Below are 18116 nucleotides of genomic sequence, written 5' to 3'. Positions count from 1 at the left end.
CTCTTGCATGTGCCAGGAAAAATGAGGAGGAAAGTGTTGTAGCTTTCAACTTCATGGGGAAATTGTTTTCTTCTTTCTCAGAAATGTATGGTACAGTTGTGATAATCAGTGTGCTGGGAGTGAGGGAGATAGTGGTATTTTCTGGGGTCGGGGTGCAATTAAAGCTGTCTTTCTTTCTCAGGTGATGTTTGGAGTTGGGCTATATGAAGGCACAGGCCTGCAGGGTGCTCTACCAGTTCATGTATTTGAAACCCTAAATAAGCATTTTGGTGTGACCTTCGAATGCTTTGCCTCGCCGCTCAACTGTTACTTCAAGCAGTTTTGCTCCGCGTTTGCAGATACTGATGGCTACTTTGGATCAAGAGGGTGAGTTCTGTGTGAGGTTCTGGTTTGGGCATGATGGTTGTAGCATTTAGTCAAACATGCAGTCATGAAACCTGGAACTATGTGCTGTCACGCATCTTTCCGTTCTGCACCCTGTTCATTTACACTGTAGTAATTACAGCATGTTAGGGGTCTTATTTAGGATTCCTTTGAAAAGGCTTTCATTTCCATATTCTTAATCCTTCACTGCTTTACTTGTCCTGTCACATAGCATTTTATCACATGCCTATGGTGTTTTTAAGCACTCTAAAGGCAGCTCTTTTCTGATTTTCCCTCTCCTGTCCAAGCAATGGTCCTCTCTACTCTCTCTAACTCAGACTTTTCCTACTTCTTTCTTCTATACCACACCAGCATATTTTTGATTCCTTCACTCCGGCATAAAATCTTGGTTTTCCACTTCAAGTATATGCTCTGTAGTCTTCGAATTACAACTATTTCTAGTGTCCCACTCTCCAGAGCAAATGACAGCCTAATCTATTCCACGAGCACAGACCTTAAACATTAATGCAGCTTCCAACTAGTAATGCCTTTCCTCAGTCTCTGAGATTTCTCCTTAATGCAAAATACACAATAGGTACTTTTACTGTCCCACTGGGCTCAGGCTCAGTCTCTATAGGCTCTAACTTCTATGCATTTCTCTGCCGCTCTCATAGTCTGAGCCCTCTCCTTATGCCTCATAATTTTAGTCCATTAATGTGCACCAATTTAATTTTCAGAGAACTCATGTGCTCACCTTTTCGCATGCTTTCCGTCCATTGGCCCCACAGCACTAGAACTAGTCAACATTTGTGTTCCTTTCCTTTGCCATTTCCCACTCACCTACTATTACCCTTTTCCTGAGCCTTCTCTCATTGACAAGAAACATATCCTTTTTCTTTGCTTCCCAAATGGACACACACACACACTACCCAGATTGCTCTCTTGATATTATTTGGTTCTTTCAGGCCATGTCTGGATTTCTTTCCGGTCAGTGGATCCTTTGAGGCAAACCCTCCATTCTGTGAGGAGTTGATGGATGCCATGGTTACTCATTTTGAGGTAAGGAATACTTACAAGAATATGCTTCCTCTTTCTCTGTTCTTTTGGGTTGCCACCTAATGGACTGCCTCATGGTTTCCCTTACAACTTCACTTAAAAGGGCTAATAACGCTAAATAATTCTTGAATCCTCGCCAAAGCAGGGAAAAATTTCAAAGCACCAAAAATCTTTGGCAGGTACCCAAATTAGATAAATATTCTCTTGGTGGTTTTGTAGCAAGGGACAAAATAATTATTTGTGTTGCAGCAGCTGAACTTAGCTCTTGTATTTCAAGAGTGTTTCTTTTACCACGAGCCACCATGGACTGACTGGGAACGACATTGTTTTTATAAAAGGAAGTCTCACCTGCCATTCATGGATAACTGCAATAATACTTCAGTTCACCCAATGCCCTACAGTGATGGCTTGGGAATGAGCACACAATTCAAGGCATTGTACCATACATTTTAACAAGGCATGTCTGAAGCGGCACCTTCAACAACAAGACAAGGGCTGCTTTTTATTTGAATACATTCAAAATTATCTACATTAAATTCTATAAAACGTTAATTTGAAAATTGATATTTTTGCTCCATTATAGGGGCACAGAAAACAAATTGTAGAAGCATAGAAGAATTAAGAAGAAACTTTAGCACTCCTCACAAAAATCATTCACATTTTCAGTCTAGTTAGGAAAAGAGGCTACTGTGCCTTACCTTACTTTGTCTATGGTACAGTGAATCTATTATCATGAGGACCAGTGGTTCCATAAGACAAAAGATTGGGATAACGAAGTGACTCTTCCATAAGTCATCATACAGTCCTTTAGTGGTGTCAGTGAAACATCAACCTATTAAGGTTACCTGTTCACAAGTCTTTCCCTAATCAATTCATCATCTGACTCATTTGTGCAAGGTTAGTGATCTCACAGGTGCACCTGCCTATCCAAGGAAAGTAGTCTCCCACAAGCAGTTATAGCACTTAAGCATGCTGAAAGTAAGGGCAGGCCCTTCAATTCTGGAACTGTTTCTACCATCAATTGCATCAGCCAATACAGGCAGGCATTGCTAGTAGACATTATCTAACCAGTCAGTTAGGAACAAGCATCTTGTTTGTTCATCTAATAAATCTGCCAAATATAAATTTGGACGAGCTGAGCAAATTCCTCTAGCAAGCGCAAGAATGGTACTCAAATGAGTGCTCGGGGAAGTATCTGAATAGAAAAATCAACCGGGTTGCAACAGTGATGAATGCAAAATCCCAGCGCTTTGTCTTTGGCATTTCTAATTGTCTAAGCATTCTCCTTTTAGAGTTTTCTGTTCTTGTTTTTTTCTCTCTTATGTTTCTGCAGAATTGGCTAGCTTATGTATTCAACAGTTTCTGAATATCAAACAAAAACCCACACACTGAAAGAAAAATAATCATTATATATCTCTCTTTCCTGTTCATAATGTTGGTGAATAGCAGAATGGTTATAGGAGAGATTCCTGTTTAGGCTGTTGCATACAAAAAATACACCCTTTTTAAATAAGATAGAAAAAGTTACTTCTTATGTGCATTTTTTATTTGTAAAATTTCAGTTTTTAGAAATATTTTTGTAATGTAATGTGTTTGGTAATGCTAGTGAGTACGGTTTTTGCTTTTTTTCAGCTGTATTTTTAAGTTTGCTTTTTGGAATAACATGTTACATTGGGGAAGGCCCTTTTGCAAAGATTCCCTATCCTCAAAGGACCTCTCCTTTTCCACTGCAGTAACAAAATGATCTTTTTTTATATTCATTGTAATACAGTCTTTTTCTCTGATCATTCCGTTCAGAAACTGCTGGAGAGTTCAAAAGAACCACTGTCCTTTATCATCTTCATTCCGGAGTGGCGAGACCCCCCAACACCAGCCCTGATCCGTATGGAGCAGAGCAAGTTCAAGCGACATCAGCTTGCACTGCCGGCCTTTGATCATGAGTATCGCAGTGGATCCCAACATGTCTGCAAAAAGTACTCAACTTTAAGCTACTTTTCTTTCTCCTCTAGAGCCTTTCCCTACCCAGTCTTGCATTGTCTCCTACTGATAAATTCACATGAGCCTCAATTACTGTATGGAGGAATCTGAGCACAGAGAGATGTATGTGGGGACCTTATGCTGTACCTAGATATTTCACAGTTTAATAAGGTGATGCTCTGGCCTGTTGAAAAATAGCAAGGGCCAGGTTGTTCTCTGAGATAAGACGTAGAGGTTCCAGCCATCAGCATGAAGAGGCACCACTAGTGGAGGGAAGAGTAGTCAGAAGAGGGCTAGTTATGTACATAACAAAGTGGAGCCTGCTGTAGGATGAACGGAAAGAGGGGAAGAAGGTAGCAGATTGGGAATTGGAGTAGGAGGAGTCCAAGGATAAGCAAGACGACAAAGGCTAGGAAGGAACTAGAAGTTAAAAGTGGCTTACTGATAAACAGGAAGATACGGAGACCTACGTGTGGACAAGAGGAGGGAGAACAGGGGTGCACAGATGGGATGGGTTTGAAATGAATGAATAGGAGGTGGGGTTGTCCCGGGGATGTGCACAAGGTGGCTATTGATGTACAGGGGGCAGAGAGAGCCCAGAGAAGAGGAGATAATAGTGCAGTGATAAATAGTTGAAGGATCAAGTGAAAGAGGCCATGGGATGAACAGGTGGGTGGAAAAAGTAGCCCAAGGCTGAATAGGAGGTTCCCATGGAAAAACCGGAGGAAAGGCAGTGGGATGAACAAAATGAGGACAAGGCTGCAGCCCAGGAATGACCAGCAGGGGAGGCTGTGGTTGAGGGATAAATAGTAGGAGGCAGTGGCCTAGTGGTTAAGGCAAAGCCTATAAATGAACAGGAGGTGCAAAAGACCCAGGGAGAAAAAGGATGGGGCTCCAAACTACTCTTGTAGAGGACACTATCCAATGGCCTTTGGGATGAAGGAGGGAGGAGGAGGATGCAGCCCAAAAATATATGGAAATTTTGGTCTAGGGATTATCATGGTGTAGACAACACACTTGGAGGAGGAAATAGCATGGAGATGAACAGGTGCAGGTGACCCACAATTTAATACTGAAGAAGCAGCTGGCTGGTGGATGAGTGGGTACAGTAGAGCTATAGGTTAAAAGGGGAGGCAGCTCAGAATAACTGGTTGCAGGAGGCCCAGCAATGAACTGCTGGAGAAGGGCAGCATATGAACAGGTGCATGCAGCCCATAGATGAAGAGGAAAATCAGGGATGACCAATTAGAAGTGGCGCAGATGAATGGGTGGAGGAGGGGGATGAGGAGAAGCAGGGATGCATAGGTAGAGGTGGCAAATAGAACACATAGAGACTTAAGTATAAACAGAAAGAGAAGGCAAAGAGATGAACAGGTAGAGATAGCCTGGCAATGAACAGATCCGATCCATGTATTAAGAAGTACAATCTTTTCTGGTATTACTGCATCAAATCACACAACAATATTTGTGGTGGAAAAAACATGGAGGCAGATCTCCATGAGCTTGAGGACCAAAGTCTGGGAATGCTCTAAACTCAACCTTGCATGCAGAACCCAAGTTTCTCTTCCAGGGGATCCTCATCAATAGTCATAAGCATTAGAATATTCCCACCCGTGCGCGGCACCCCGGAAACACTATATTATAAGTGCCATATATATATATTATCTACTGGCGATCGCCAGTAGATAGTTATAGTTAGGACCGAGTTTCCATAGGAAATCTCAAAATTCAATTTTGAATAACTTTGGCGCCGGTTGATGAATCCTCGCGAACTTTTCAAAACTAATGGGGCGCTCCGCTCAGCTCCTACCCTGAAAGTCTCGGGGTGATTCGTCAAGCGGGGGCCGAGAAAAAAGGGGGGTCCCAAAACGCGTTTTCCCCATGCATTTTCCCATAGGACCTTTAGTCGAACGTACAGCCCGAATGGCTGAACAGAATTACTTGAAATTTGGCAGAGAGGTAGTCCTCAGGTCAGGCATGTGCCTTTTGCATATATGGAGTCAATCTGTTCAGTAGTTCCTGAGAAAATTGCAGTTAAAAGTACATAAATATCTATAGCCGCGCACGGTGCGTGCACCCTTACGTGCGCGAGCGTAATTCTGATTGGTGGTTACATGTCAGTCATCGTTCGAATCGGTCGAAATCAGGAGGTGTCGGCCGCCATTTTGTTTGTTTTGGGTGCGACACTGAAAAAGAGAGGTGGCGAACGTGAAAAGGGGGCAGGGTAGAGAGTTCCTGACCCCCTAGCCTTTGTCAGGGGGTCCCTGAAGGACCCCGAAGGGTGAAAAAAACATATATATATATTTTTTTTTTTTAAATCGTGGGGTGCGCGCACGGTGCGCGCACGGTGAAAAACCTTAAAAAAAAATATAATAATACATACATAACTTAGCATTTAAAAAACCGTACAAATTCACTTAAAAAACCATAGGTTTCACACACGTTATAGTTAGGAATTAGCATTTTAAAAAACTTGCAAATTCACTTAAAAAACCATAGGTTTCACACATGTTATAGTTAGGTGGACATTTCACTCGTAAAAAACCAATGAAATTCCCCCGTTATAGTTAGTTCAGAGAACTATAACTCGCGCGACCGCCACTCTATCACAAGGATGATGTCATCAGTGATGTCATGACTGATGCCACTGACCATGTCATGAGTGATGTAATATGTGACGTCATGAGCAGTGGATTGCGGGCGCGCGAGTTATAGTTATCTGAACTAACTATAACGGGGGAATTTCATTGGTTTTTTACGAGTGAAATGTCCACCTAACTAGAACATGTGTGAAACCTATGGTTTTTTAAGTGAATATATATATATATATATATATATATATATATATATATATATGATCTACTGGCGGTCGCCAGTAGATAGTTATAGTTAGGACCGTGTTTCCATAGGAAATCCGCAACATTCTATTTGGAATAACTTTTGCGTCGATTGACGAATCCTCCCGAAATTTTCAAAATAGGTGGGGCGCTCCGCTCCGCTCCTTCCCTGAAAGTCTCGGGGGGATTCGTCAAGCGGGGGCTGAGAAAAGGGGGGGGTCCCAAAACGCGTTTTCCCCATGCATTTTCCCATAGGACCTTTAGTCCGCGCTACAGCCCGAACGGCTGAACAGAAAACCTTGAAATTTGGCAGAGAGGTAGTCCTCAGGTCAGGGATGTGCCTTTTGCAGGTCTGGTGTAAATCTGTTCAGTATTTTCTGAGAAAATAGCATTTAAAAGCATATATATATCTGTAGGCGCGCTCCGTGCGCGTACGGTAAGCGCACCCTGCCGTGCACGAGCGCAATTCTGATTGGTTGTTAGATCTTAGTAAACATTCGAATTGGTCGAAACCAGGAAGTGTCGGCCGCCATTTTGTCTCTCGCAGTACGAGGGAGGTGAAAAATAAAGGTGGAGAACATGAAAAGGGGGCAGGGTGGACAGTTCCTGACCCCCTAGCCATTGTCAGGGGGTCCCCAAAGGACCCCCAAGGGCCATAAATGTTTTTAATATTTTTACGAAAAATCGCGGACGGTGAAAAACCTTAAAAAAAAAAAAATTTAAATAATAAATACATAACTTAGCATTTTAAAAAACCGTACAAATTCACTGAAAAAACCATAGGTTTCACACACGTTATAGTTAGGAATTAGCATTTAAAAAACCTTGCAAATTCACTTAAAAAACCATAGTTTTCACACATGTTATAGTTAGCTGGACATTTCCCTCGTAAAAAACCAATGAAATTCCCCCGTTATAGTTAGTAAAGGGAACTATAACTCACGCGACCGCAATCCACTGCTGATGACGTCAGATATTACATCACTGATGACATATGTGTCTTTCTGTAAACTAAATATTTATTAAATATGTATAGCTAAAGGTTAAAGGAAAGAAAAATGGGTAAATAAGTGAATAAATACAGTGATGTAATATCTGACGTCATCAGCAGTGGATTGCGGTCGCGTGAGTTATAGTTCCCTTTACTAACTATAACGGGGGAATTTCATTGGTTTTTTACGAGGGAAATGTCCAGCTAACTATAACATGTGTGAAACCTATGGTTTTTTAAGTGAATATATATATATATATATATATATAAGCGCAATTGCAGCCTAATAAACACCAGAGCTGAATCATGCTGTAAGGAATTTCCACTATACAAGAAAAACATGCATTAGAAACAGGAGAAACAACAATAAAAGTTGTTTAGAAACTGTTTTAATGCTCAGCAAACAGTAGAAATCCTCATAAAACACTGAAAGCATAGGAAGCTCCCAGGCTGCATTACAAATACCCAGTCTAACAAGACTGAAAAGCTAACCTGTAGCTGCATAGCAATAAACTGACACCGTGCCTTTAAGGCACACCTGACCCCCAGCTTCCCATCATGCCTCAGGGGTGACAGTTAGGTCAGTTGTTCTTTCCGGCTCCTTCAGGAAGGATCCTGGCAACACAGCTCCACTCTTTTCTAATTTTTGTCAGAAAATATTTTCACTTTTCACAACTTTTATACCTTACTTCGACGTCTTTCATCATTTGAAGTAAGAAGCTGTCTTTTTTGACAGGTTTGGGCATTTTTTTAACAACTTAAAATGCCATCTCTTTTTGACCCTTGCCCTTCTTGTGGTAAAAAGAAGGCCAAAACAGACTCTCATGGGGTCTGTATTCTTTGTCTGCCTGAGGATCATGATCCTAAGACCTGCCCTCACTGCCAGAACCAGTCCAGAAGAACTTTAAAGGACAGGGAAAGGATTCGCCTGTATGGCCTGGCAGATAGATCATCTAGAGGAAGGTCTCTAGTAAGGCATGGCTCCAAGAGGTCTAGAACTCCTTCTAGAAGCAAGTCCTCGCGTCCTTCTGCTTCAGCGTCGGGCTCGGCGCTGAGACAAGATCTTCAGGTGGGTCATTCATCTAAGAAAAGACCTTCGACAGCGGGCTCGCCGTCGAGAAAAGGTACATCGTCGATGTCGAAGACTCGCGATCCTCCGCCGTTGTCAATCCGGCGACGATCGGCGTCGAGAGACAAGACCCCTCCGCCGTCGTCAACCCGGCGTCGAGACACAAGACCCCTCCGCCGTCGTCAACTCGGCGACGATCGGCGTCGAGGAACAGAGCGGCGTCGAGGACCAGAGACCCTCCGCCGTCGTCAACTCGGCGACGATCGGCGTCGAGGAGTGTCATCCCTCCGCCGTCGAGGGCAGGCTCACTTCTGTCATCGCAGTCCCATCAGCGATCTACGTCGAGAGCAAAGTCTCCGCCGTCGTCAACTCGGCGACGATCGGTGTCGAGAATGAGATCTCCGTCGTCTCGACGACGCTCGGCCTCGAGGGCGAAAAATACCCCTCCGCCGTCGTCTCGTAGACCTTCGACGTCGAGATTGGACACAGCTCCGCCGTCGTCTAGACGACGCTCGGCATCGAGAGAGAGAGTCCCTCCGTCATCGGCTTCACATTGCCGTTCGACGTCGAGGCTGCATTCTTCGCCTACTTCTCATCGGCGGTCGCCGTCGAGCAGACGGGAGACCCAACTAGCTAGAAGTCAGGAGCCGAGATCGACGTCTGGGATGCGTGCAGGTTCAACGGCGAGAGCACGCTCGACGTCGAGACAGGCCTCGGTGAGGTCTGGGGATGGATCGGTGGTCCTAGTGACGGAGTCAGCCTCGCGCCATTCGTCCTCTCACTCTTCCAAAAGGGCTTCTTCAAGGTCAGCCACTCCGCAGGCTCTCTCCCATAGAGAAGCTTCTAGCCATGTCCGCAAGTCTCCTTCAGGACAAATCGAGGCCCCTTCTGCTGTTCAGTTGTCCCCGAGATGGCTGCTGCCCTTACGTCACTGGCAGGACTCAGGGGCGACAAGGCGAATGCAGCAGTATACCAGTCTAGTTCATAGATCTCCTCTTCAGAGATTGGTGGACGAAGTGGACAGAGTGAGTCCTCCCAGGCATACGCACGAGAAGTCCCCTGAGAGACGGCGCTTTGCATCGCGTTCCCCCAGGCGAGAAGAACGTGCAGCCAGATCACCAGAAAGGAGGCCCCCTGCTCATCGGCGAAGTAGACGAACACCATCTACTTCCTCGACTCCCTCTACCCGGTCCTCCAAGAGGGATTACTCCCCCATGCCATCGGACAGCCCGGTTTCCAGGGTCTCTCCCATAGATGACATTAATACATACCATGAGGTTCTGCAGAGGGGTGCTCAGAAACTCAACATTGAGGTGTCTGTCCCGCAAGTCACGACGACAATGATTTTCGAGACTCTTCATCAGACGGCTGCATCTCGACCATTGCTTCCACTGGTTCCTGGGATCCTTGACCCGGTCATGGACACTTTTTTAACTCCAGCAACCATCAAAGCGGTGCCGGCTCGCATCCTAAAGAAATATAAGCCAGCTACCTCGGATCCGGTCTTCGTCAAGATGGACCCTCCTGCAGACTCAGTCATCGTGGCGGCAGCAAAGAAGACGCATGCTGTATCTGCCTCTTCTTCTGTTCCACCGGATAAGGAGAGCAGGTCTCAGGACTCGTGGGGGTCGCAAAGCCTGCACATCTGCGGCTGCATCCCTTAAGGTCTCCAGCATGGCTGCGTTGCTAGGCCGTTATGACAGAGCTCTCTGGGACTCTTTGGAGCGGTTCAAAACCAAGCTCCCAAAGGAAGACCAAAAGGATTTTGACGAGTTAGTCCCTGAGGGATCTTTGGTGGCAAATCAAGCAATTAGCACAGCGGCAGATGGGGCGGTGCTATCAGCGCACTCTTACGCGCATGGAATATGCGCCAAGAGATCGTCCTGGTTAAGACTGACAGGTCTAAAACCAGATGCGCAGCAAAGGATCTTGAACCTCCCATTCTCTGGCTCTTCTCTCTTCGGGACACACGCAGATGAAGAGATGAATAGAATGAAGACCGAGTTGGACACCCTCAAGGCGGTTGGGTTTGAAAAAAAGAAGGAATTTAGACGCCGCTACAGACCCAACCAGCGCAAGGGACCTCAACAGAGGGTTCAAACCCCTCAGTGGTCCCAGAACAAAAACCAGGGGAAGTCCCAGTTTCGAGGAGGAAAGTCCAACAGAGGTAGAGGGGGTCACCAGCAACAGTCCTCTACCACGGCGAGAGTGGGAGGGAAGCCATGAGCAGTGACTTCCTCTGCCGCAGTTGCCCACTCCAGTGGGAGGAAGTACTTCACTAAGTAAAATGGAGAGGGGGGGGACCAGGAGCTGATTAATGGTCCAGTGCCTATGCTCCGAAAAATCAATGAGGTAATCAAGTGGGAGGCACTGTTCCGTGGTGTATGTGGTCGAAGGGCGACCTACATACACGACCGAGTTAAAGAGTTGAAAAGGTTAGGTCTGGGGTTCGGTACTAAGGATGGGGAGAGACACAAATTGTCTCTTGTTGCCCTCACACACCCCGAGGGATGTCATGCTTCATCATCGGGCGTTTGCTCCTCGTCGGGCCGGCGGTGCAATGCCCTACGGGTCCCCCGAAGGGTCTCTTTAGCGGAGATCTTTTAGAGAACTGCCGATGAGTGCATGCGGGTGTGTGGAAACAAGTACCAAAATGAGGAGTGGAGGTAGTGTGTGCAATGTGAGTTAAAAATACCTAAGGGTTGCCAAAACAGAAAAATTATTTAATAAAGAGGTACCCTTGGTACAATGAAAAAACCCGTAGGTTAAGGGTTACCAGTAGAGACGTAATGTGTCTGGGTAACTTAAATAACGGTCGACATGTTTCACGCCTTAAGTGGTCAGTAAGATCCTTGGCGTTTCGTCAGGACCAGGGGTGGTGGTAGTGTGAGGTGGGTGCACAAACTAATTGAAGTGAGTAAGGTGATAATAGCCTTCTCACTGATCAAATGAAGGTGATGGGGGGGTTTCGTCTCCTACACAAGTTGTGTGTGGGTGTGGAGTTAGTTATGCCCCCTTTGATCAAGACATAAATGAGGAGCAAAAGTTACTCCTTGAGTCTAGCGGCGTTGGACGCCCACACCTTCTAGGGGGGTTACTCAGGTGTCGGCTCTGGAAACCTGCCCTATCCAGACGCCAGCTCGTAGGTGCTTCACAACATCTGGCAGAGTGGGACAGCATCACAAAAGATCGCTGGGTGCTGAATATACTGCGCAATGGATATGCGCTACGTTTCCGTGCGCTTCCAAAGGACATACCACCGAAAAAGTCTCGTCCCCACCAGTTAAAGCTGCTTCGAAAGGAAGTGACGGCTCTTCTTCAAAAGCAGGCTATAGAAGAGGTTCCACCTTCTCAAATAGGAAAAGGAGTTTACTCCAGGTACTTTCTTGTCCCCAAAAAAGATCAGGTGCACAAGTTTCGACCAATCCTGGACCTCCGACTTCTGAACAAGGTCATAGTGAAGGAGAAGTTTCGCATGTTGGCCCTTCATCAAAAATGTCCACATCTGCAAGTAGGGGATTGGATGTGTTCGGTGGACCTTCAAGATGCGTACTTCCACATTTCCATTGCAAAACGCCATCGCAAGTACCTACGGTTTGTAGTCGGCCACAAGCATTATCAATACAAGGTCCTGCCCTTTGGACTCAAGTCAACTCCGCGAGTCTTCACCAAATGCATGGCAGTGGTAGCAGCTTTTCTTCACAGAAAAGGTCTCTTCGTCTATCCATACTTAGACGACTGGCTGCTGAAAGGTCCATCCCCTCTGCAGGTGAGGCACGACTTCCAGATCTGTCTGCAACAGTTGCACGATCTCTGCCTTCATGTCAACATGGAGAAGTCAGTGCAGCAACCCACCCAGTCCATCCACTACCTCGGCTCTGTTCTGGACACAAGCGTGGGAAGAGCGTATCCTTCGGAGGAGAGACTGTCTTCGATGAGACAGAAGTGCAGACTTCTGCTCCAGGTGCAAAATCCAACAGTCCGGCAGTTGGCATCCCTGCTAGGTTCCATGGCGTCCTGCATCTTTCTCATTCCCAACGCCAGGCTGAGGATGCGGCCTTTGCAGCAGACTCTGGAGGACCAGTGGGATCAGTCTACAGGTCGCTGGGAAGATCACATATGTCTCTCCCAGGCGGCGAGATCTTCCCTCACATGGTGGACTCAGCAGCGCAATCTGATGGTGGGAGTGCCTTTTCACCAGTCACTTCCAGTGCAATCGGTGGTGACAGACACGTCTTTGCAAGGCTGGGGGGCACACATGGGGTGCCTTCAGATACAAGGGCAGTGGTCGGCGAAGGAACAGACCTACCACATCAATATGCTGGAGCTCCGAGCAGTCCACCTTGCTCTGAAAGCTTTCCTACCGGCAATCAAGTCCAATTCGGTCCTGGTCCTGGTCCAGACCGACAACACGACGACCATGTTCTACCTAAACAAACAGGGTGCAACTCGGTCGCGTCCTCTTTCCCTGGAGTCACAGGCGATCAGGCACTGGCTTCTCGCCCGGAACCTCTCGGTGGTGGCAGTACACCTTCCAGGAGAACTAAATGTCAAGGCAGACGCACTCAGCAGGCACTTCGAAGATCAGCCAGACTGGGTGCTACAGGACGAGGTGGTGGCGGACCTTTTCCATTGTTGGGGTTGTCTGGAAATAGATCTATTCGCAGACGACGAAAACACAAAATGCCACGCCTTCGCGTCCAGATTCCACCGTCCAGGGACAAGGGGGAATGCGCTTTTGATGGACTGGTCGGGGACATTTGCCTACGCCTTTCCTCCTCTGCCCCTGATTCCGAAGGTGGTGTCCAAGCTACTCAGATCCAGCATGACAATGATTCAGATAGCTCCAGACTGGCCACGGCAGTGGTGGTACCCGGACCTTCTTCATCTGTCGGTACTTCCACACAGGAGGCTACCTTGCAGGCCGGACCTGCTGACCAAGATGGGCGGGAGGATTCTTCATCCCAACCTTCCCTCACTGAACTTGACAGCATGGCTCCTGAGGTCCTGCAATACGGACATTTGAATCTGCCTCCTGATTTGTATGCATATTTTGAAAGCGGCGAGATGACCCTCCACAAGAGCGTCATATGCGTTTAAGTGGAAGAGGTTTTTTATCTGGTGTAGAGAACATCACCTTGATCCTACAAAGGGGCAGGAGGATGTCATTCTCCCTTACCTGCTGTGCTTAGCAAGATCAGGGTTAAAGTATGCTTCTATCAGGGTGCATTTATCTGCCATTACGGCGTACAGGAAATCTCCTAGTCAGCCCTCCTTTTTCCAAATGCAGGTGGTCAAGGACTTCTTACAGGGGTTGAAGAAAGTCTATCCCCCTGTTCGGAACCCTTCTCCTCCGTGGGAGTTGAACCTGGTGTTATCTAAATTGATGGGCCCACCTTTTGAGCCAATCCACAGAGCTTCCTTGCAGCATTTGTCTTGGAAGGCCGCTTTTCTGGTAGCCATTACATCAGCGTGCAGAGTAAGCGAGATCCAAGCGCTGTGTACCAATGAGCCTTACACTGTTTTCCACCATAACAGAGTAGTTTTAAGGGCACATCCCTCTTTTCTCCCTAAGGTGGTGTCTGATTTTCATATCAATCAGTCCATTTCCATTCCATCTTTTTTCCCAAATCCAACGACCCCGGCCGAGCGGTCGCTTCATTCCTTAGACCTCAAGAGGGTGCTTAAGTTCTACTTAGAAAGTACCAAGGGCATAAGGAAGACAGATCAGTTATTTGTCAATTATGGCGCCATGAGAACAGGTTTCCCAGCCACTAAGAGATCCATTTCCAGATGGATTGTATCCTGCATTACCTTAGCTTACCAGCTGGCGAAAAGACCCTTACCGTTGCCCCCTAAAATGCACTCCACTAGGGGGAAAGCGGCCACAGTTGCTTTCTTACATGACGTCCCAATCTCAGAGATCTGCAAGGCTGCAACCTGGAGATCGGTTCATACCTTTACGAGGCACTACTGCCTAGAATCTGATTCCAGGGCTGATGCTCAAGTAGGCCAAGCCTCCTTGAGGAATCTATTTGGATAGCTTAGTTTTGTCTAAGTTTACTGAGCACTCCTTTGCCTGCGGGAGATGAGGTGAGGCTCACTATTCTATTCTAATGCTTATGACTATTGATGAGGATCCCCTGGAAGAGAAGGATTAGTTACTTACCTATAATCCTAGTTCTCTTCCAGGGGTATCCTCATCAAAGTCATAAGCAATCCTCCCGCCTCCCCGGGCAAAGGATTGTTATAATTTGAAGATATTGTTATTTCTTCGTACCATGACTTTTTTTCACTCTCCGCAAAGAACAACTGACCTAACTGTCACCCCTGAGGCATGATGGGTAGCTGGGGGTCAGGTGTGCCTTAAAGGCACGGTGTCAGTTTATTGCTATGCAGCTACAGGTTAGCTTTTCAATCTTGTTAGTCTGGGTATTTGCAATGCAGCCCGGGAACTTCCTATGCTTTCAGTGTTTTATGAGGATTTCTACTGTTTGCTGAGCATTAAAACAGTTTCTAAACAAATGTTATTGTTGTTTGTCCTGTTTCTAATGCATGTTTTTCATGTATAGTGGAAATTCCTTACAGCATGATTCAGCTCTGGTGTTTATTAGGCTGCAATTGCTTATTTTTTTTTATATATATATCTATATATATATTCACTTAAAAAACCATAGGTTTCACACATGTTATAGTTAGCTGTACATTTCACTCGTAAAAAAACAATGAAATTCCACGTTCTAGTTAGATCAGGTAACTATAACTTGCGCGCCCACAATAAACTGCTCATGACGTCATATATTACATCACTCATGACATGGTCAGTGACATCACTCATGACATCAATGATGACATCTGAAATTACACATTGTGGATTGCGGTCGCGCAAGTTATAGTTACCTGGTCTAACTATAACGTGGAATTTCATTGGTTTTTTACGAGTGAAATGTACAGCTAACTATAACATGTGTGAAACCTATGGTTTTTTAAGTGAATTTGCAAGGTTTTGTAAATGATAATTCCTAACTATAACGTGTGTGAAACCTATGGTTTTTTCAGTGAATTTGTACGTTTTTTTAAATGCTAAGTTATGTATTTATTTTTTATTTTTTTTTCTGGTTTTTCACTATGCGCACACCCTGCGCGCACGGTGCGCGCGCTGTGGGCGCACGGTGCGATTCGCGCACCGAGCTCCCACGTTGCACAGTCCATGCCGTGCGCGCCTCGCCTTTTTTTTACACAGTAACATTTCTTTTTTCTCCCTTGTGGGTCCTTTAATTTATTTAATAAATGTGATTGTTACTTCTTTATTTTTTTTTTTTGCCGTGCGCGTACGGTAAGCTTACCGTACGCGCACACCGCGATTTTTTTTTTAAATTATTAAATGTATTTTTCGTACTTTTGGGTCCTTCTTGGACCCCCTGACAAACACTAGGGGGTCTGCAACTCTCTTCGTTGCCCCCTTTTCACGTTCCCCACCTTTGTTTCTCAGTGCGAGAGACAGAAAATGGCGGCCGACACTTCCTGATTTCGACCGATTCGAATGTTTACAGTCATGTAACCACCAATCAGAATTGAGCTCGCGCACGGCACCGTACGCGTACGGTAAGCTTACGGTAAGCGCACGGAGCGCGCTTACAGATATATATATTGATTTAAATGCTATTTTCTCAGGACCTACTGAACAGATTTACACCAGACCTACAAAAGGCACATCCTTGACCTGAGGACTACCTCTCTGCCAAATTTCAAGTAATTCTGTTCAGCCGTTCGGGCTGTAGCTCGGACTAAAGGTCCTATGGGAAAATGCATGGGGAAAACGCGTTTTGGGACCCCCCTTTTTTCTCAGCCCCCGCTTGACGAATCCCCCCGAGACTTTCAGGGTAGGAGCGGAGCGTAGCGCCCCATTAGTTTTGAAAATTTCGCGAGGATTCGTCGACCGGCGCCAAAGTTATTCCAAATAGAATGTTGCGGATTTCCTATGGAAACACGGTCCTAACTATAACTATCTACTGGCGACCGCCAGTAGATAATATATATCTATATCTATATATCTATATATATATATATATATATATATATATATATATATATTCACTGAAAAAACCATAGGTTTCAGGCACGTTATAGTTAGGAATTAGCATTTAAAAAACCTTAGAAATTCACTGAAAAAACCATAGGTTTCAGGGGCGTTATAGTTAGCTGGACTTTTCACTCGTACAAAACCATTGAAATTCCCCCGTTATAGTTAGTTCAGCTAACTATAACTCGCGCGCCCGCAATGCACTGCTGATGACGTCACATATTACATCACTCATGACATGGTCAGTGACATCACTCATGACATCACTGATGGCATCTCAAATGACATCACTGATGACATCATCCAGTGAATGTGTGTTTTTCTGAAAATTACATATGTTTTATATATGTATATCTCAAGGTCGATGGAAAAATAAATGGGTATATAAGTGTCTAAATGCATGATTTGTTTTTGAAAAATTGATTGTATAACTGACTGATTAAGTGTATCTTAGTGAATACATGGCTTAGTGAGTAATGTTTAAATATGTAAATATCTGTATCAGTCTCTCACTTTGTGTATAAGTGGCTGCATGGGTTGGTGAGTAGCTACATGAGTGTCTATATAGGTTATTAGTTGTTTTTTTGAGTATCAGTATGAGTGTCTGCGTGTCTGTATGGTTCGGTGGGGGGTATTACGTAGTGCATAGGTGCATGAATGAGTGACTCACTGTTTGTATGTGTTGAAGACAGCATGTGTGCAGGACTGTATGGGTGGATGAGTGTGTGCATCGGTGTGTTAGTGAGTGAATGACTGTCTCAATAGTGTCTTTATGAGTAACTACATATGTTTTAAACTAGTATATGTGACTATTGGTGTATATAAGTGAGTATATGTGAGAGTGAGAGATTGAAAGAGTTCCTGTATGAATAAGTATGTGTTTCTATAAGTGATTGTTTAAAAGACTAAGTTTGTGTAAGTTTCTGTAGAAGTAAGTGTGGTGGTGTATGTATAACTGTATATGCAAGTAAATGGATGTTTGATTCTTTATTCGCATGATTGACTATGTGTGTGAATAACTCTATGGATGAGTGGCGTTGTGTAACAGGATGTATAGGTGTATGAGTACATATGATGAGTGAGTACAAGTATGAGTGACTGTATAGGACTGTTGGTGAATGAGTGGATGTGTATGTGGATCTTAGAATTACTGAATAAGTTGTTGTAACTGATATTGGTATGTCCATTGTTTTGAAAATTTTAGTTTCTATTTTTGAATGTGTGTATCAAACGTTATATTAGGGGGAGAGGAGGTCTGCCACTCTATCACAAGGATGATGTCATCAGTGATGTCATCAGTGATGTCATGAGTGATTTCACTGACCATGTCATGAGTGATGTAATATGTGACGTCATCAGCAGTGCATTGCGGGCGCGCAAGTTATAGTTAGCTGAACTAACTATAACGGGGGAATTTCAATGGTTTTGTACGAGTGAAAAGTCCAGCTAACTATAACGCCCCTGAAACCTATGGTTCTTTCAGTGAATTTCAAAGGTTTTTTAAATGCTAATTTCTAACTATGCCTACAGAGATAGGACATGTGAAGAAAGAAGAAAGAACGCACAGAGAGAAAAAAAAGAAATGCAGAAAGAAGCAACAGAAGTCATCAAAGACGAAGAAAAGTGCTAGAAGAAGGATAACGTGCAGAAAGAAGCCTTGTTGCAAAATCATCCTGTACCCTCAACTTTTTCAGACGGATACTGGTGGTAACTGAGTCTGACTAACCAGTCCTAGAGCCA

At 45.0% G+C, this 18116-nt stretch overlaps 1 protein-coding gene across 2 annotated transcripts in view; it reads left to right on the top strand.

The window, feature by feature from the left end:
- Positions 1–18116, top strand: part of PCIF1 (phosphorylated CTD interacting factor 1) — a 157653-nt gene that overhangs the window by 127522 nt on the left and 12015 nt on the right. For both annotated transcript variants that reach the window (XM_085619370.1, XM_085619371.1), the window contains exons 13-15: positions 182–366; positions 1329–1422; positions 3217–3392. In XM_085619370.1, the coding sequence (XP_085475496.1) occupies positions 182–366; positions 1329–1422; positions 3217–3392 (455 nt within the window). The remainder of the gene's footprint in view (positions 1–181; positions 367–1328; positions 1423–3216; positions 3393–18116) is intronic.

Source organism: Triturus cristatus, chromosome 7, assembly GCF_964204655.1.
Source record: "Triturus cristatus chromosome 7, aTriCri1.1, whole genome shotgun sequence".
Lineage (NCBI taxonomy): Eukaryota > Metazoa > Chordata > Amphibia > Caudata > Salamandridae > Triturus > Triturus cristatus.
This window is presented reverse-complemented; position numbering and strand designations above follow the sequence as displayed.